Source organism: Mastacembelus armatus, chromosome 8 (assembly GCF_900324485.2).
Source record: "Mastacembelus armatus chromosome 8, fMasArm1.2, whole genome shotgun sequence".
Lineage (NCBI taxonomy): Eukaryota > Metazoa > Chordata > Actinopteri > Synbranchiformes > Mastacembelidae > Mastacembelus > Mastacembelus armatus.
Genome location: NC_046640.1, coordinates 16294254 through 16310521, shown reverse-complemented (window position 1 = coordinate 16310521; position 16268 = coordinate 16294254). Strand labels below are relative to the sequence as shown.

Genomic DNA, 16268 nt, shown 5'->3' with positions numbered 1-16268 from the left:
ACTGTGCATTTCTATGCAATGCTTGAACTCACCACTTGCTAAGTTTTGCTTTGTAATGGCAGTTTTCACAATGTTGATAAAGTTAATACAATGGATTGTTCCTTTAAATGATCAAAACAAAAGCCTGGATTTATGAGCTTATATTACATCTAGACATTAAAACGAAATGTTTTCTGGATGTGGATGTAGTGTACGTACTAAGCAGAAGAGTTTTAAAAAGCACTTCTAGTTGTAAAGTGGTTTGAACAGGCTGATTGACCTGTTCGAAGCTGCTATCTTTAAAGCAGGGCTGAAAAGGTTAGATCATTGTTAAAACTGAACAGAAAAAAAGTCAAAGATAAAAGTGTTGACAATAAAATGAGAAGAAAGCATTAGGGAAGTGTGGGAGGTAGCAGGTGCTAATTGAAACCATCTTGCAGAAAGCACAGAATGCCATTTCACCACAGCTGCTGCCTTTGGGTTTCTCTCTGTTTTTCAGCTCCAAATGATACAAGCCATGCACTCGAAAGGCTGACTAATTGCTGTACATAGGATGGGATGCAGGCAAAAGGATTAACTAGGCCAGTTAGCCAAGCACTGAGACACCTACTGATGAGAAGAGCCATGCTCCCTTTCTCAGCCGAGTGCTATTAATCAGCAATAAAGCAGCTGAAGCAACACTACAGTTTACTGACTGCTTCTCTACTTTCAATGGCCAGGTTTTCTGGCTAAAGCCTCTTGACCTCAATACAGCATGACTGTGTTGCTCTGGGGCTCTGCAGTTTTCGTGCTTCAAAAATACACTTCTGGGTGGCTTAAGAGTGGGACAGAGAATGAAAGGTTGTGCCAGCGTGTGCTAGAGTGTGTGTTTTCAGGTCTCTGGGTTTTGGCTGTGTCCACATGTATCCACCTCAAGTTTTTTTCTGGCACCTGTGCATCAGGAGAAGGGTGTGTGGAAAGGTGTACAGTATGTACATGTGTAGTATGAATGCATGGATATAGTTTGTGTGTGTTTGGCCATGATGGAGAGCAGACCTTATGGTGACAATTGTCTAGTCTGCTGTGAACTAAACTGGTCCCATCTGACACAGGATCAGCTCATCAGCTCAGCCTCAGACTACTCTCTGATGTGTACTGTCTCCTGACCCACAACCGGATAATATAAACTGAAACAAAACTGATTGTCCTTCCCACCGTTCTTTATTTCCTTTTTTTTAAAAATACATTTTACCTTTTCATCGTTTGCAATCCTGTCAACTTTTTGCTCTATTTTATTTGTTTTGCCAGTTTTCCCCTTGGTATTATTTTTAAACTGCTGTCTTAACTGATTTTATACTACGCAATACCAGTCTCAGACATCTAATAGAAAATCAGCAGTGTCTCTAGTGTCTCTTCTATCTGTAACTGTGAGCTTCGATACCTGTGTGCATATCAGCTATTATAGTGTCAAATTAATTTGTTAGTATTATTCAAGATTTACTACCTGGTGTTTCATGCTTTCAAAAGGCTATGATGATTCATCTTAATTTAGGCATTGTGTTTGTTCATCTGACTGGAGATAGATGTGTAATTCTCCCATCACAGAGGTAGAAATATGATTCATACATAAATTTACTATTATTCATGCAGCTCAACTAAGGCAGTTCTGGAAAATTTGTAGAAGTAGTTGCTATTAATGCTGGCGTCTTGTGCTAATTTGTACTTGCAAAAGGTACGTGATTCAGGTGTCACATAGTACACTTGACACAGAACAGGATCTGAAGTAGTAGCCTTTGATCAGCAGGGGGACCTTTGCTATTTTTAGTGAAAACTGCCACAAGCTGTAGTATTCATGCTGTACTTCAGTTCAGAATGAATTGATTATCAAGCAAGACTTCTATCTGACCTAAACATCTGAGCTGAAGGGAGCTCTTGGACCTGTAGGTTTCTGTGCACATACACACACGTATACTGTATACACACCTTTGAACAATTATAATAAGATATTTGAGTGTAAATTTTCAAACACATTGTTCAGAAATTGGTTTGACTGTGTTAACAGAAACTTTCAAAGCCCTTAAATATATCCTCAGTTTTTTTTTAATGAGCAACAAAGACCAAATGTAAGATACAACTTTATTTGAATTGGTTTCAATTTGAAAAAGGTGTATTATATTGCTAATAAATTTAACTCTAGAACAACTGGCAAGAAATCTAAGAAATATCTTATCTCTTTTTACAAAGTCTTATTGTTGCTTTAATGTTCCAGAGAAATACTCTGATATATATAAGATTTTAGGAGCTTATTGTAAGATCAGCTTTATAAAAGATTTATGATAATGCCATTCCAGAGAAAAGCTGCAGAAGTGTGAAAACACAAGAAAGTGATGGAGAAGTAAAAAGCATCTCAGCTCATTGCTTTGATGTGAGGAGAGTATGAGACACAGTACGAGGCAAGACAAAGGTCAAGACTAAAAACATCAAAGCTGGCACCTTTGAGTTGCAAACGTAACAACCTGCTCAGCTGCCACATTTTTTCAGTTGTCTATCAGCAGTTGGCATTATGGCCTTTCAGCTCTAACATCAGATAACATGTGGCCACTAGTGGAGAATAGAGCTCAGTTGTTTGTATTTTATATAATTCAGACTGTTATATAGCAATGGTAAATATGTTTATTTATTCAGTAGTTAAAAATATACTTTGTACTATACTTCATTCTAATTGTGAATTAATTCAAACGTATTTTTATATTAAATGATTTGTTTCTGCCACTGTTTTAATTAAGGTCACTGTTTTATGAGAAATGTTAAATTTTGGTCTTGGCGTGTGAAATGAAATGACAGACAAGTGATAAAGATGAAAAAAAGGCCTGTTAGAGAAAGTGACTAAAATAATGGGGAGAAAAGAACCACATTTCAAAATGTCCAGAGACAAATTTAGCCTTGCCTTTTCCGGTCCCACATAAATTATTCTAGGACATACATGCTGCAGATGTGAAAGATGCTGTGATGTTGATGTGGTATCAGCCTGTTCCCAGGCATCAGACTTAGACCATGACCTTCGCCTTTTGCCTGACTGCCTGCTTTGTGTGCACTGCACAAAAGAAGCCAGAGTCAGTGTTATTACCTTAGGTGACTGACTGTGTTTGGGAATGTAATCATACTCGGGTACTTGTTTTGTTACATGTGATTGTTTGCATGCATGCCTGCTCACACCTCCCAGTGATGTCTAGTTTGGTGCTGTCTCTGTACAGAAATGTCAGCCTCAGAGCTTCTGTGTGGACAACAGTTAGCCATACTCATTACATTACTACGTCTATGATACCTGATACACAGACACGGGACAACACTGTACAACACTGACAGGACATCTGTGTGTGTTTATGTGTGTGTCTCCGCTTGTATCTGACAATAACTGATAAGATGAGGAGACACGGGAACCAGACTTACCGAGGGTACAATTTGTGTGTACTTACTGGTCTGTGTCTTGTCAGACATATATACTAGTAGTGAATGAAAGTGTTTATATGTATATGTTTGTATGTGTGCTATACTTAGCGTGTTTGCATTTATGTGCATTGTAATATGTGTCTAAATACATGACGTAAAGTATGTGTGATCTAAAGCACAAACATATTCATATAAATATACATATGTACTTAAACCTGTATATTTGTATGTGTCTTCGTCTGTGTTCAGACTTATATTTAATTCATGAGGCAGTATCACTATTTCCCCTGTGTGACTCAGAGATGTCTGGCAGCCAAGCACTCCCACCTGTAGTTTGGAATAATTGATCCAGTCCCCCTGTGGCCATTTCTTAATACAAACACTATTAGTGCTGCAAAAAGTGTGTGCAAAAATAGGGGCTGCATGTGTACAACTATGTGTGTCTGTGTCCATCATACTCGATATGGCTGACTGACAGGTATATGTGCCCATTTTTGCATACTAAGTGCAAGAAATGTAAAGCAGCTAAAACATGAAGCTTAAAGTTTGTAATAATGACTAATTATATGCATAACTATATATATTATGAGTCTACTGCCATGCTGGCTCTGGGAGACTATATTAAGACACAGCAATTTCTTAAGCAAAATACTCCCAGTATGTTAAAATACATGACGACAACTAACCTTTGCCAAAAAGCACCAGAGAAATAGGAATGTCATTATTTCTGCAGGTATTTGGCCAGAAATAAGTTTCGAACAAAGGAAATGTTCACATGATGATGGCACTAGCTTGAACACCAGGATCAGAGTTATTATGCTTTATTTTCACAACACCGTATAAAATTATATGGCAATCCATCCAACAGCAGCCAAGCTATTTCAATAAAAACCCAAAATGTCAACCTCATGGTGGTGCCACAGGAAAAGGCAGGGGATCACCAAAGTCAAAGTCATCCATCCTCTGGGGACCATAATTGTCTACAAAGTTCATGCCATTTCATTTTAATAACTGTTGAACTATTTCAGTATAAACCAAAGTGGTGCAGTGACTCACTGACATCACCATACACAGAGTCATGTTGCATGTTGCAAGGCTGAATATTAGATCATTGTGCTAAATGAGATTTATTGCTTCTTTTTTGAATCAAGGAGATATGTGGGGAAATACAAGATGGTGTAGGTGAGAGTTTGGAATTTCATCACCAGTTCTGCACAATTTGGGATTTGTACTGCAGTTTTACAGATCTTATGTGTGGCTGTTTAGGGTTTATATGGTGAGAATGTGAGAAATCATGCAAAGACAGCATTTACTCAGAGGATGTCATCTCTGCCGTCTGTGACTGCTGTAACAAGCTACCCAGATATGCACAATCAGACACAGATCTCAGGAGACAGGGAGCCAAGGTGATAAATACCATTGCCTGCCTGCAATGCTGTGTGGGAGGAGACCAAGGAGGTGGGGTTTTGGCAATATAAGCATCATGTTGCAATCATGCATATTCATACAACAGGACAATATAGTGATGCAGATTACTGCTAGATACAAACAGAATTCTCATATTCATAAAATATTTTGATAAAGTGTTTGGAGCTGTAAACTTCCATTATGTGTTTTTCCTGCACAAGGCAACCATTACTTCAAATTCTGTCATGTACAGTATTTCAAATGCAGTGTGGTGCCAAGTAAACATGAGCTAATTAACACTAGCCATTAGAAGAATGAATCATCTTATTAACAAGCTATGGCAAATGTGTCTGTTCTGATTGTTTACAGTATACAGGTCAGTACATATCAAGCTTGTTATTTCAACTGTAAAGAAAACAGTATAAAACTGGCTGAATTTGCAGTGGAATAAAATAAACTAAAAAGAAAAAGATTATCTGATTCACTGCACTGTCAGGGCATCAGTCACTGGCCATCAATCTACACCAGTCTCAGGAGATCTTGTGGTTATGGGTCATGTAACCTAGGGCTCAGATCTGTCACTCACTGCAATGACCAGAGTTCAGAGGTCATGGCATTAAAATTAGGCCATTTTTTGTGCTTCTGTGATGATATATAGTTTTGCCAAAACATTTATTCAGAATGTCTTTACTCTTATTCTTACTCTTATAGTAATCTGCTAATCTAGGTATAATCAGGTGCATTAGGTCATAAAGCAATTTGCTTTATGAAAATGATACAGTTCTCTTTCACCTCTGAACTCAAAATGTGACAAGAACTTGACTTGCAGACTGCAGCATTTTCACTGTTTGATTTCCTCTGTCTTTCGGCTTTTTCTGCGTCTCTCCTTCAGCATTTACACATGCTCTAAAAAAAGTGTGTGGCTTTTCATTCATCATTTACTGTTCTCTCACATGCATGCTGGCTTATGATATGTCACTGTGTTTGCACGTGGACGTGTATCACCACACTGCTGCCTGGTATTTATAGTGTCTATTGGTCAGGTGCAGAGCAGTGAAGAGGAAATGTCTTCCCTCGCATCTCCACCACAGTGGGGTTCAGTACACACTGTTCCAGCCTTGGCCAGAATTGAGCCTAAAAATAACCAAGAGAGGACAATACACCTCCCTCACCCTCTCCTCTCCTGTTATTTGTCTTGTCTGAAGTGACAATCTGCAGAAAGACAGAGTCATAACAAGGGGAAACAGACCATTTTACATGATAAGCAGCCTGCCTGGGAGGAAGTTTGTGTGTTTATATAATTGCAAGAAAAGTAATAATTTGTGCATAATTTCCTTACAATTGCCATCCTCCATCATTTCCATTCAAACAAAGCTGTCAATAGTTTGATACTTAAGATGATGTGGATGTGAAGTACGGTATCTTTTTGAAACAGCCATGTGTACAGTTGTAGAAACCCTAAACCCCTGTGGAATTCTTATTTACCTTTTGGCCTATTCATCTGTTCTGTTGCACACTTCCCTATTTTCTGCCTGTGGATCTCAGATCAAAGCCTTGGTTCTCTTTGTGTTTGGACCCATTCTGAGGGCCTAGATCAATTGAATGTGTCTGGAGAATATTGAGCTGGTCTGGCAGTGCAGGTGTCCTGCCCTCTCTCCCTTATCTCCACTGCAAGCCTTTTCTTCTGGGCACCAGCATATTCAGTTAACAGTGGCTCGGTCAGATCAGAAAATTTCACCAGATTAGCCAGGGGTAAATCCACACTTTAAGGGATCAGTGGTGATGAGATAGGCATATGGATAGAGACGTACAGAAATGCCACAATACGTGGCAATGTATGAAATGTGTGTGAAAACATGCCTGAAAAAGCCCACCTATAAAAACAGATACTGAAATTATTCATATATAAATAGGATATAACATGCTTTCCTTCTTCTGTGCACACGCTGACAAGGAAGCATTTACGTTGTGTAAGCTGCTTTGTAATGCCAAAGCCCCTTATCTGTGTGCTTATGCAATTAGGCTTGTGAAAGAAAGCCCATAGTAATTAATCATAATATCCCTGACGATACAATATGTCACTGTGTCACCTCTGCTCCTGCTGCTTCACACAGCTCTTCCTACGTGAGCTAAACCATCTGGAGACAACTACACTTCTTACTACTGAATTTCCATCATAGAAAAGATTTATTATAGTTGCATTAAAACATTCTCAATTAAGCACTCCTCCAGGTCACTTTGAATGTGTTTCTTCCTCTTTAATTCTCTTATCATAGGAGTTTGTGAAGAAACTTATATTTTCCGTTGATTCAGCCCATGGTGAGCAGGTGTAAGTGTAAGGTGTCTTCACAGCTTTCCTCCTGATTGGTGAGGCACATGTAAGTCCCATGAGCTCCCAGAGTGCCTCTGTGTTTCAGCAACTGCAGCATATTGGGTCCTACTTTCTTAAGACAGCTTTTAGATTAATGTGTGTATCGATGTGTGCGTGTGGATGAGCATGAAATTTGATGCCAAGGATTATACTCACAGTGAAACAGTCTCTGTCTTGAGTAAGTCTGCGTAAGCTTGCCTGACACACACACACATGCACATGCACGTGCGCATGCACGCACACACACACACACACACACACACACACACACACACACACACACACACACACACACACACACACACACAATCCAAGACTAGATTTATCCCTTCCACTCTGCAGAGCTTAGCCGCCCTTCTTCACCTCTGAACTGAGATCAGTGTCAAGTCAGTCTGCCCTGCTCCAACAGAAAGTCAAACTGGTCTGAGAACAGTCCTTAATTGAGAAAGCAGCAGATGAGTGGATGTGTGGCTGAGGGTGTGAGAAGTGCTGAGGGAGGGAAAGACGTACGGACGTCATTACACCCGTGATTCACATATTATAAGTAGGCTGTGGAGAGGAAAAGAAAAACCTGATGGTTGCACTCAGATTTAATCCTGCTGAATAAAAGTGTGTCTCACAGAGCTGCAGCACAGAAGATGAAAATACAGCAGATTTCATGGGTTTTGTACCTCTTCAGAAATAAAGTTAGACTGAATCTCCTACGGCAATGAGCAAAATAGTTCCTTACATATATTCAACAGTTAAGGATTTTAAATGAGGTTTTGTACTGGAAGTGTTCATTACTGGTTTATTCACTTGCTTCTGGGAAGAAAAGGTGTTTTGATCTCACCTCCATTCATCAATCTATCCATCCATCCATTTTCTGCTACTTATCCCTTGTCTGTCACGGGGGCAGTAGTCTAAATGATCTTGCCTTTCATTTTAATATATTGTACAACTAAATTATTGTCCATTTAATGTTCACTATCTTAGTTTAGCATGTAAGGATGTTCACATCGGATGGGAGTGTCTTCAGTTTTGTTGGTATCTGGTAATAAACCAAAGTTTTTGCAGGTGGTACTAGAGGAAAAGTCAGGAGATCATCAAATCAATATGATTTATCCTCTGTGGATAAACAATTCTCCACTGACTGGGTCCTAGAAATTCTCACCATCTGCATTTTCACCTGTTCATAGAACCCAGCCTGCTTCTGTTTATACTGTAATATATGAAAATGAAAAATGGCACAGATGACAACTTGAAAGCATGGATAAATCAATGTGCACTATTATTTTGCTGAGCTTTTTACCCCCTCCTCTTCCTCTCTGCTTCCATTTCTTTATACTGGTAGGAACGGATATTCATCTCTGATACATATATCCAGAGAAAAAACGTACGAGTGTTACAGCCTATCCATCTATCTGAAATATATCTAATTGCAGCCTTTTTCATGGACAGTCGAGATCCCTGCTGTTTCTTGGACTTCTCAGTAAACTCATTTCTCTTGTTTAACCAATGCCTGTCAGATTGTCTGGCAACTGCGACTTCGCTGGCACAGTTACAGACAAAAACCACACAAATACAATGGTGGGGGAGCACAAAAATGCACATGAACAAGCAGGCGGCTTGACAATGAGCGAAGCAGACAGATTGTGTGAGAATGAAAAAGAAGAAAGAATGAGAGATTTCAAATAATGGCAGAGAAAATACATTTGGGTACAGAGTGAGAGTCAGAGAGTCAGCTTGTGTTCTAGCTGTCACAGATGTCCACAATTTTGCTTTTCCCTCCAGATCTGTGGCAGCGTCCAAATGTAAATGCCACTTCTGATGACGTGATAGCAGCATCAGGTGTCATGTCAGCCATGTCACGGTGAGTGACACTTTGGCATATCCCAGTTCAGTGGGAGACAACGATGCAATCTGCATCAACTGAACAGACAGTATTGAGCCGACAGCTGCAGAAGACACAACATCACACAGTGGCATTTTTTTGTGTGGGCGTGAGTGTGGGTGCACTGTTTGTCTGCATGCATTTGCTTGTGCGTCCAAGTGGGGGAGGCTTATCAAATTCACTTTGTGGTTGATTGATGATTATTTAGAAGCTCGCTCTCTATTTGTCAGAGAACTTGCATTAGATACTAGACAAAATAAGGATATCATCTTGTGTCTCTGGTGTGTTTATATTTTTTTCCCTTAAGAGGCAGATTTGTTGGTTAAACTTTATCTTCATGTAGCAACAAGATGAGACCAACAGCACAACACAGTGTTATGTCATAATCTGTTACTATAAAACTGTCTCTTCTCTCTCCTCTCTTAGTGTGCTGCTTTGTGGTTCACAAACGCTGCCATGAGTTTGTCAGCTTCTCCTGCCCTGGAGCCGACAAGGGTCCTGACACAGATGTAAGTTAATGCTTTACACAACTTATCTATTAATATCCAGGTACCTGAGTGTATCAATCTGTATACAAAGACACACAGTAGCAATAATTCTGTGATATACTATATATTACAACAAGATGCTATCTGTAAATGTTTTTTTTTTTCAAATAAGTAGGAATTAATCTTGCACTACTTATACAATACAGTTTTTCTACATCAATGTGAACACCATTCAAATGTCAAACTGACAAAAAGTCAGAAGGCTGAGCTAAAATCAGAAAAGGAGAGTTTAAAATGCCAAGTGAAGGATGGATGCACCTCTGAGTCTTAGGAGCATACTCAGCAAGCTGAACAGATTGACGATAAAGGCTGAAGACAGAAGTTTGCCTCTGTCTTCACTGGAAGCAAAAGTGAAACTGAGAAAGCATTATTGGAAAGCTGTGATAATGATTACAAAGCACAATGCAATGAAATTCCACCTTGTTGCAAAAATGAATTATTAAGAACAGTAACACTGATCCTCAAGTATCAAGTGTGAGACCAACATTTAATCCCACTAGGAGGTTTGATGCTGTAATATTTCGGACACACAGACTGCACAAACGTAAAAGTTAAAAGTGTAAAATACACAATGTCCAACAAGCCAAGCTCAACATGAATTTGTCAATCTAACTTCCTCCTTTGCTTGTGTTAATATAATTACTCGAGGTTGCCTCACTGTAACATGTTACTGTTGGCTGTACAGCAATCTAAACAGAAAAGATTAGATTATTATGTAAAATTTAAAAAGATTATAACTTTTTTTTTTAGTGGTATCAAATTCTACCCTACAGACAGCCAAAGTAAAAGCATAAATTCCAGTTTCCAGCAGTAATCCTGCTAATATAACAACAATGCAAACCTTTCTCTGAAGTATGTTGCATAGTTCATTTCATTCATTTTGAGAAGGAGATATTAGGAAACAGTCAAACATTGCTGTTTTGGACATTCACAGGATAAATGGATTGACAGCACTTTCACCAGCACTTTCTTTTTACTTCCTAGTGTGTGTGGAGGACATGATCAGCATCCCACTCTGTGAAACTGCCAGTACTGTGCTTGGTGTGAATGCTGTGTGGTGGTGGATAAGTGGTGTGCCTTTGGACCACCTGTAACCCTCTCAACATGAACACATTTCAGTACTAAGATTTCCTGTTTGCCTTTTCATTTTGTATCTAGTGTCATATAATAATCAGGTGTATGGAAGCAAATAATATTCAACTTTGTACTGACTACTTAATGTTAAAATTTACACATCTTGAATTTATAACACTTAAATATTTAACCTTTCCAATGCAACCACAGGGGGGCACAAACCAGTGTCTTCATGTGCCGGGTAAATGCAGAGGGTTGTCATCTGTAGTGAGAGCAGGGAGCAGGTGCAGGAAAATCTAGAGAGGTGTAGGTTTGCTCTGGAAAGGAGAGGAATGAAGCCGAGCCGCAGTAAAACAGAGTACATGTGTGTAAATAAGAGGGACTCAAGTAGAATGGTGAGGTTACAGGGAGTAGAGGTGGAGAAGGTGGAGGATTTTAAGTATCTAGGGTCAACAGTCCAGAACAACGGAGAGTGTGGAAAAGAAGTGAAGAGACGTGTGCAAGCAGGTTGGAACGGGTGGAGGAAAGTGTCAGGTGTGATGTGTGACAAAAGAGTGTCAGCAAGAATGAAAGGAAAGGTGGACAAGACAGTGGTGAGACCAACAATGTTGTCTGGTTAAGAGACAGTGGCTCTGAGAAAAAGACAGGAGGCAGAGCTGGAGGTAGCAGAGCTGAAGATGTTGAGGTTCTCTCTGGGAGTGACGAGGATGGATAGGATCAGGAATGAGGACATCAGAGGGACAGCTCATGTTAGATGTTTTGGAGAAAAAGCCAGGGAAGCCAGATTGAGATGGTTTGGACATGTTCAGAGGAGGGACAGTGACTACATTGGTAAAAGGATGCTGAGGTTAGAGCTGCCAGGAAGGAGGCCTAGAGGAAGACCAAAGAGGAGGTTCTTGGATGTAGTGAAGGAGGTCATGAGGATAGTTGGTGTGGGTGAGGAGGATACAGAGGATAGGGTTAAATGGAGGCAGATGATTCGCTGTGGCGACCCCTGAAGGGAGCAGCCGAAAGGAAAAGAAGAAGAAATATTTAACCTATCTAATCTTTTTCAGCTATGATAACACTGGCCCTCATTAGCTATTCTCTGCCCCAAATCCAATTAATGCTGCCATGGCAGGGTGGCAGTGTTTTATCAGTATTGGAGTCTGACCTTTTTGGGTCTTGGGGTATGTCGTCTGTTTTTTGGAGTGCACACCTGATGCTTCCTTCACAATCGAACATCAGTTTCCTCTTCAGCCAGAAATGGGATGTGTCCTTGGTTGGATAAGAGGTGGAGGTAAAGCTGCAGTGTGCCCTGATATCTGTGTAGCTATATGCAACAAGCATCAGCTTGTTGGACGAATAACACATACAATCTGGGCACACATACAGAGGACAGGCCCTCATACCTTCCAATACTTTCTGCATCTCTACTGTGCCACTTCAAACATAAAGAGCCCATTAGATACTGGTGCCCTCACGCTTCAGTTTCACCAGACCAAAACACCAGCTAATGATTGTTCATTTCCTACACCAATTAAGATGGAGATACATACCTGCACTGATATTCACTCATGTTTACATGGACAAGGACAGATCTCTGTTTTTAATGACTTAATTTTTAATACACTTGATTAACTGCAGTGACTGTACACTGTTTGTTCAGCAACCCATCACTGTGATCTCCAGGTTCTCCTTATTAAGTAACATCAGAAGTCATTAAAGTGTTTTAAAAAGATAGAAAATCAATGGAGCTTAGTTTAGCTGTTGTATCATCCCAGGCAATCAAGAGAGCACATTTATTTCGTGTGTTTTATCAAAGCAGTTGTTCTGTATTGGCCTCTCTTCATCTAGCTGTCTTTTTAAAGATTCATTAGTCTTGGCTTTCGCCTTCCAAGACCCATTGTTCATTTTCTATATCACTGCTTGGTTACCTTCTTGTTATTCAACCATGCATCTCCTCAACTCAAGCTGTCTATCTTCCTGCCAAACTATTTTTCTCTTTCCCTTCCTCTCTTTTATCTCTCTCTCACACACACAAGCACACACACCTGCATTACTGGCTTCAAGTGTCTATTGTTAATTTGGGCCTGCCTGTGTTTGTGTGCATTATCTACCAACTGGCTCTGGCACAGAGTGAATAGGGAGCCCTTTGGGGATAGACCTCTTTGAATTCCAAATGATACAGGACTAGCTCATACGTAAACAGCACGAAGTACCTATTTTCTCTTAATCTTGTCAGTATTTCATTTTCTTTTTTCCATTAAAGCAGCTTCCAAGAAGAACATTTAGGGTTTTAAAAACCACAGACCAGTGCCTGTGATGAAACCATGCAAACTAAAATCATCCATGTGGATCATATGTGTCGGTGCTCTAACACATTACAGCTATGCAGATTGATTATAGGTAGGTGTCATTATATACAACAAAATTTTGATTTTGATTTTTGATTTTGATAATTTTGATCATGTGACTCACTGGAGACACATATACAGATGCTAGTACCTTACACCTCACTGAAACAATACTGCATTCTTCCTGAAAAGTGTTTATGAATACCTGCATAGCTTTAGATGGCTATAGAATAAAACAACAAATTCTGATTATTCTACAAAAATCTTCTACAACAAACCCTTAGAATGACTAGAATCAGTATCACAGGAGTGAATCGTACAGCTGATATCATTGTCTGCAACACACTGAACATGGACAAGAAAAAGAAAATATTTGTCTGATGAGAAAAAGAAGAAACTTATTGCCAAGGATGGTCAAGATAAAGGATACAAGACCATCTCCAAGCAGCTTGATGTTCCTGCACTGAGGATAAACAGGTGGATGGTTTGAATGAACCAAAGAAAACGTCTAAGTCACACACCAATGCATTAATGCAAAGATTCCAGTATTCCTGATTAGCAGTGAAACTTGTTGATTGTGCTTTGTACCTCAGAGTGAGTGATGGTGACTCACCAGCACAGATCCATCTCTTCCTCCCTCCATCTCACCATTCCTCCATCTACACTCCTCCATCTCTGCCCCTAAGCCTCTGAATCAGTGTGGTGTCATGAATGTCCGAATATGGCTTAAGGCGCAGACACACATTGTCGCTTTCTCTCTTGCTCACACACACATAGACCTTCTGCCCTTTTGCACTGTGGGTTGAGAGTGACCCAGTATGTGAATGGCGTCATCTGTCCAGCAGATGCTTTGATCCACTCACAGAACAACAGAGACATGTTGGCATTAGCATTTAAGTGAAAGGTGCTCTTTTCCTCTCTCTCCTCTTTCTGTTTTTCATTCAGTACGTTGAGAGGCGTGGGTGGTAAATAGTGCTCTATTATCAGTCAAGGATCACTCTGGATCCAGTGAATGAACGTGACTCACCCATAGAGAAACAATATAGGTTTCACAACCAGATTACATGTGCGTAATAGGCCCAGATCTGTGACCAGATCAAGTTCTTTAAAGTCTTCTCTTTTTTTATGATATTGCTTCATTTCAGTGACAGTTTTGCTTGGTGGAAGTGGGGTGATTATGCTTTACATGGGTTGTAAGGGCTGTTACTCTCCTTAGCAAATCCTCTTTTCGAACGTCTGTCCTTTACTGACTTTTTTTTCCTATCCTGTTCCATGAGTTGTATATTATGTGTCTTTACTTTACTAGAACTCTGGCATTTTTTACACATTTGAGAAGTAGAAATTTTGTGTGGAAGTTTTGTGGACATTGGTGATTAAAATCAATGAGGCAAAACATCCAACGTTAACTTGTCAACACAGAATTAAAATGCAACACCATGAGGTGAACAACAACATAATCCAACATTTCCAATTAAGTCAATCAAGTATGTGTGTTTGTCAAGCATCTAATCATAAAGACAATTAAAAATATTTAACCAAGTCAATTCTGGTAATGTATGGAGAATTAAAATGTTTTAAAATGTACAATAATGATGACAAAAAAGAAATTCAATTTAAAATTGCAATTAACAAAATAAGCACACTGTTAGCCAGTATTTGTCTTAATGGGGGACAAAACCTCAAATTAATGAATGCATACTAAGAAAATATCATGTTGTTCAAAAGAATCAGAAAAAAGCACTTAAGAATATGAGTTTGAGACCAAGTCTGTCTCAGACCAAGCTCAGCTGAACTGTTTCCTCAACAATTAAACTTGCTTGTCTTTTTGTGCTCTTTTTGGGAGCGTATATGTTACTCTGTGCTTTGGCTCTGTACCCCAAAACCTCTCCATTACCAAATTTAGACCATTTGTGCAACAACTATATCTCCTTGTACATTAGAAAACCTGTGTTCTCTAAAACCTGAGCGCTTTATCTAGGATGCACAAAGTGCACAGAGTTGTACCAAGTTCATGAAAAGGTCAGTCTGTGTTTTATCAGCACTTATGTTCTGCAGAGACAGTCTGTCTATCGCACCTTTCACTCCCTCCTATTTGCTGCAAGATCACTTCCATTCTTCACTGAGGTGGGACACAAGGGACAGATTGTTTACCTAATCCCTCCCTACTCTGACTTCACCTGCTGTGGGTGAGAGGCAGCAGGCATCCATATTCCTGTATCCTGCAGAGTGACTTGCAAACTTTGGTGTGGAGTTGTGGTTCAAGGTGAGGTTGAGAAGGGGAGGTCAAGTGGTGCACAGGGTTTAGGTGAGCTCATATATTGTTTTTTTTTTTGTTTTTTTTTTTACCTCACCCAGGTTTTACTGAGCACACAATATCAAATTCTCTTCAGTGCTACAGTACATGACCCAGTAATCCCATGTACACCTGCCAAACCAAACAACCACTCTTATATAATCTGAAAACATGATTTGGAAAAAGGCTATATTGTCAACTATACTGATAAATCTGTGGGAACATTTAGTAAATAAAAAATATGCCACATCCTAACTATATACTGTATAGTCAAAGGTGCAATAACACTTTCAGATTTTCAATCTAATGCATTTAGTTCACTGTGCCCACTCATTCTGCCCGTGCAAAATTAAACTGCGAAGCACTCTCAGTTTAGTATGTACATAAACTAATACAGCCAATCCTCCACCATCTGATCCTAATTACAGCAGTCATCAGTGCCACACTGACACTTTTGACTCTGCTGAAACCTACACTACACTATTAGCTTAACTGGTATGGCAGGTAGAGTAAGAGGCGCCCTCAGTCACCCGGGAAACATAAGGACATTGCTTAGAAATGAAGGGAAAGAAAGTAAGGAGTTTTTTGCATGGAAAATATTATTAAGGGGCTACGATACATTGTTTATCTCTGTTCATCAAAAATATGGCATTTTCTTATGTAGTTGCTATAATAAAGGTCCACAACTAGGGATATATGTACTGTAGAGTAATATGCTGCCTTTACTGTAGACATATTGTTTAGATTAGTTACAATGTAAAGTACATATAAAGCTAATGTTTGTAACTTTATAAAAAATAATTGCCAATCAAGAGAATGTTTTCTTTCCAACACAGAAGCCATAGTGTAAAAATAAACTGCAAGCAAAAAAATCCAACCAGCTCAGCTGTTTCCACTTCAGTAGGTAACGATCAGCTTTGTCCAAATGAGGTCATTTGTAATTCAGCTGCAGTTTGTC

The 16268-nt window shown here is 39.4% G+C and overlaps 1 protein-coding gene across 6 annotated transcripts in view; it reads left to right on the top strand.

Annotated features, from left to right (window-relative positions):
- The window catches only part of prkcab (protein kinase C, alpha, b), an 80884-nt gene that overhangs the window by 15193 nt on the left and 49423 nt on the right, over positions 1-16268 (top strand). For 5 of the 6 annotated variants that reach the window (XM_026324639.1, XM_026324638.1, XM_026324637.1 and 2 more), the window contains exon 3: positions 9486-9568. In XM_026324639.1, coding sequence (XP_026180424.1) covers positions 9486-9568 — 83 coding nt within the window. Of the gene's footprint in view, positions 1-8960; positions 9039-9485; positions 9569-16268 lie in introns of those variants that run through there. The other variant, XM_026324640.1, reaches the window with a different exon arrangement.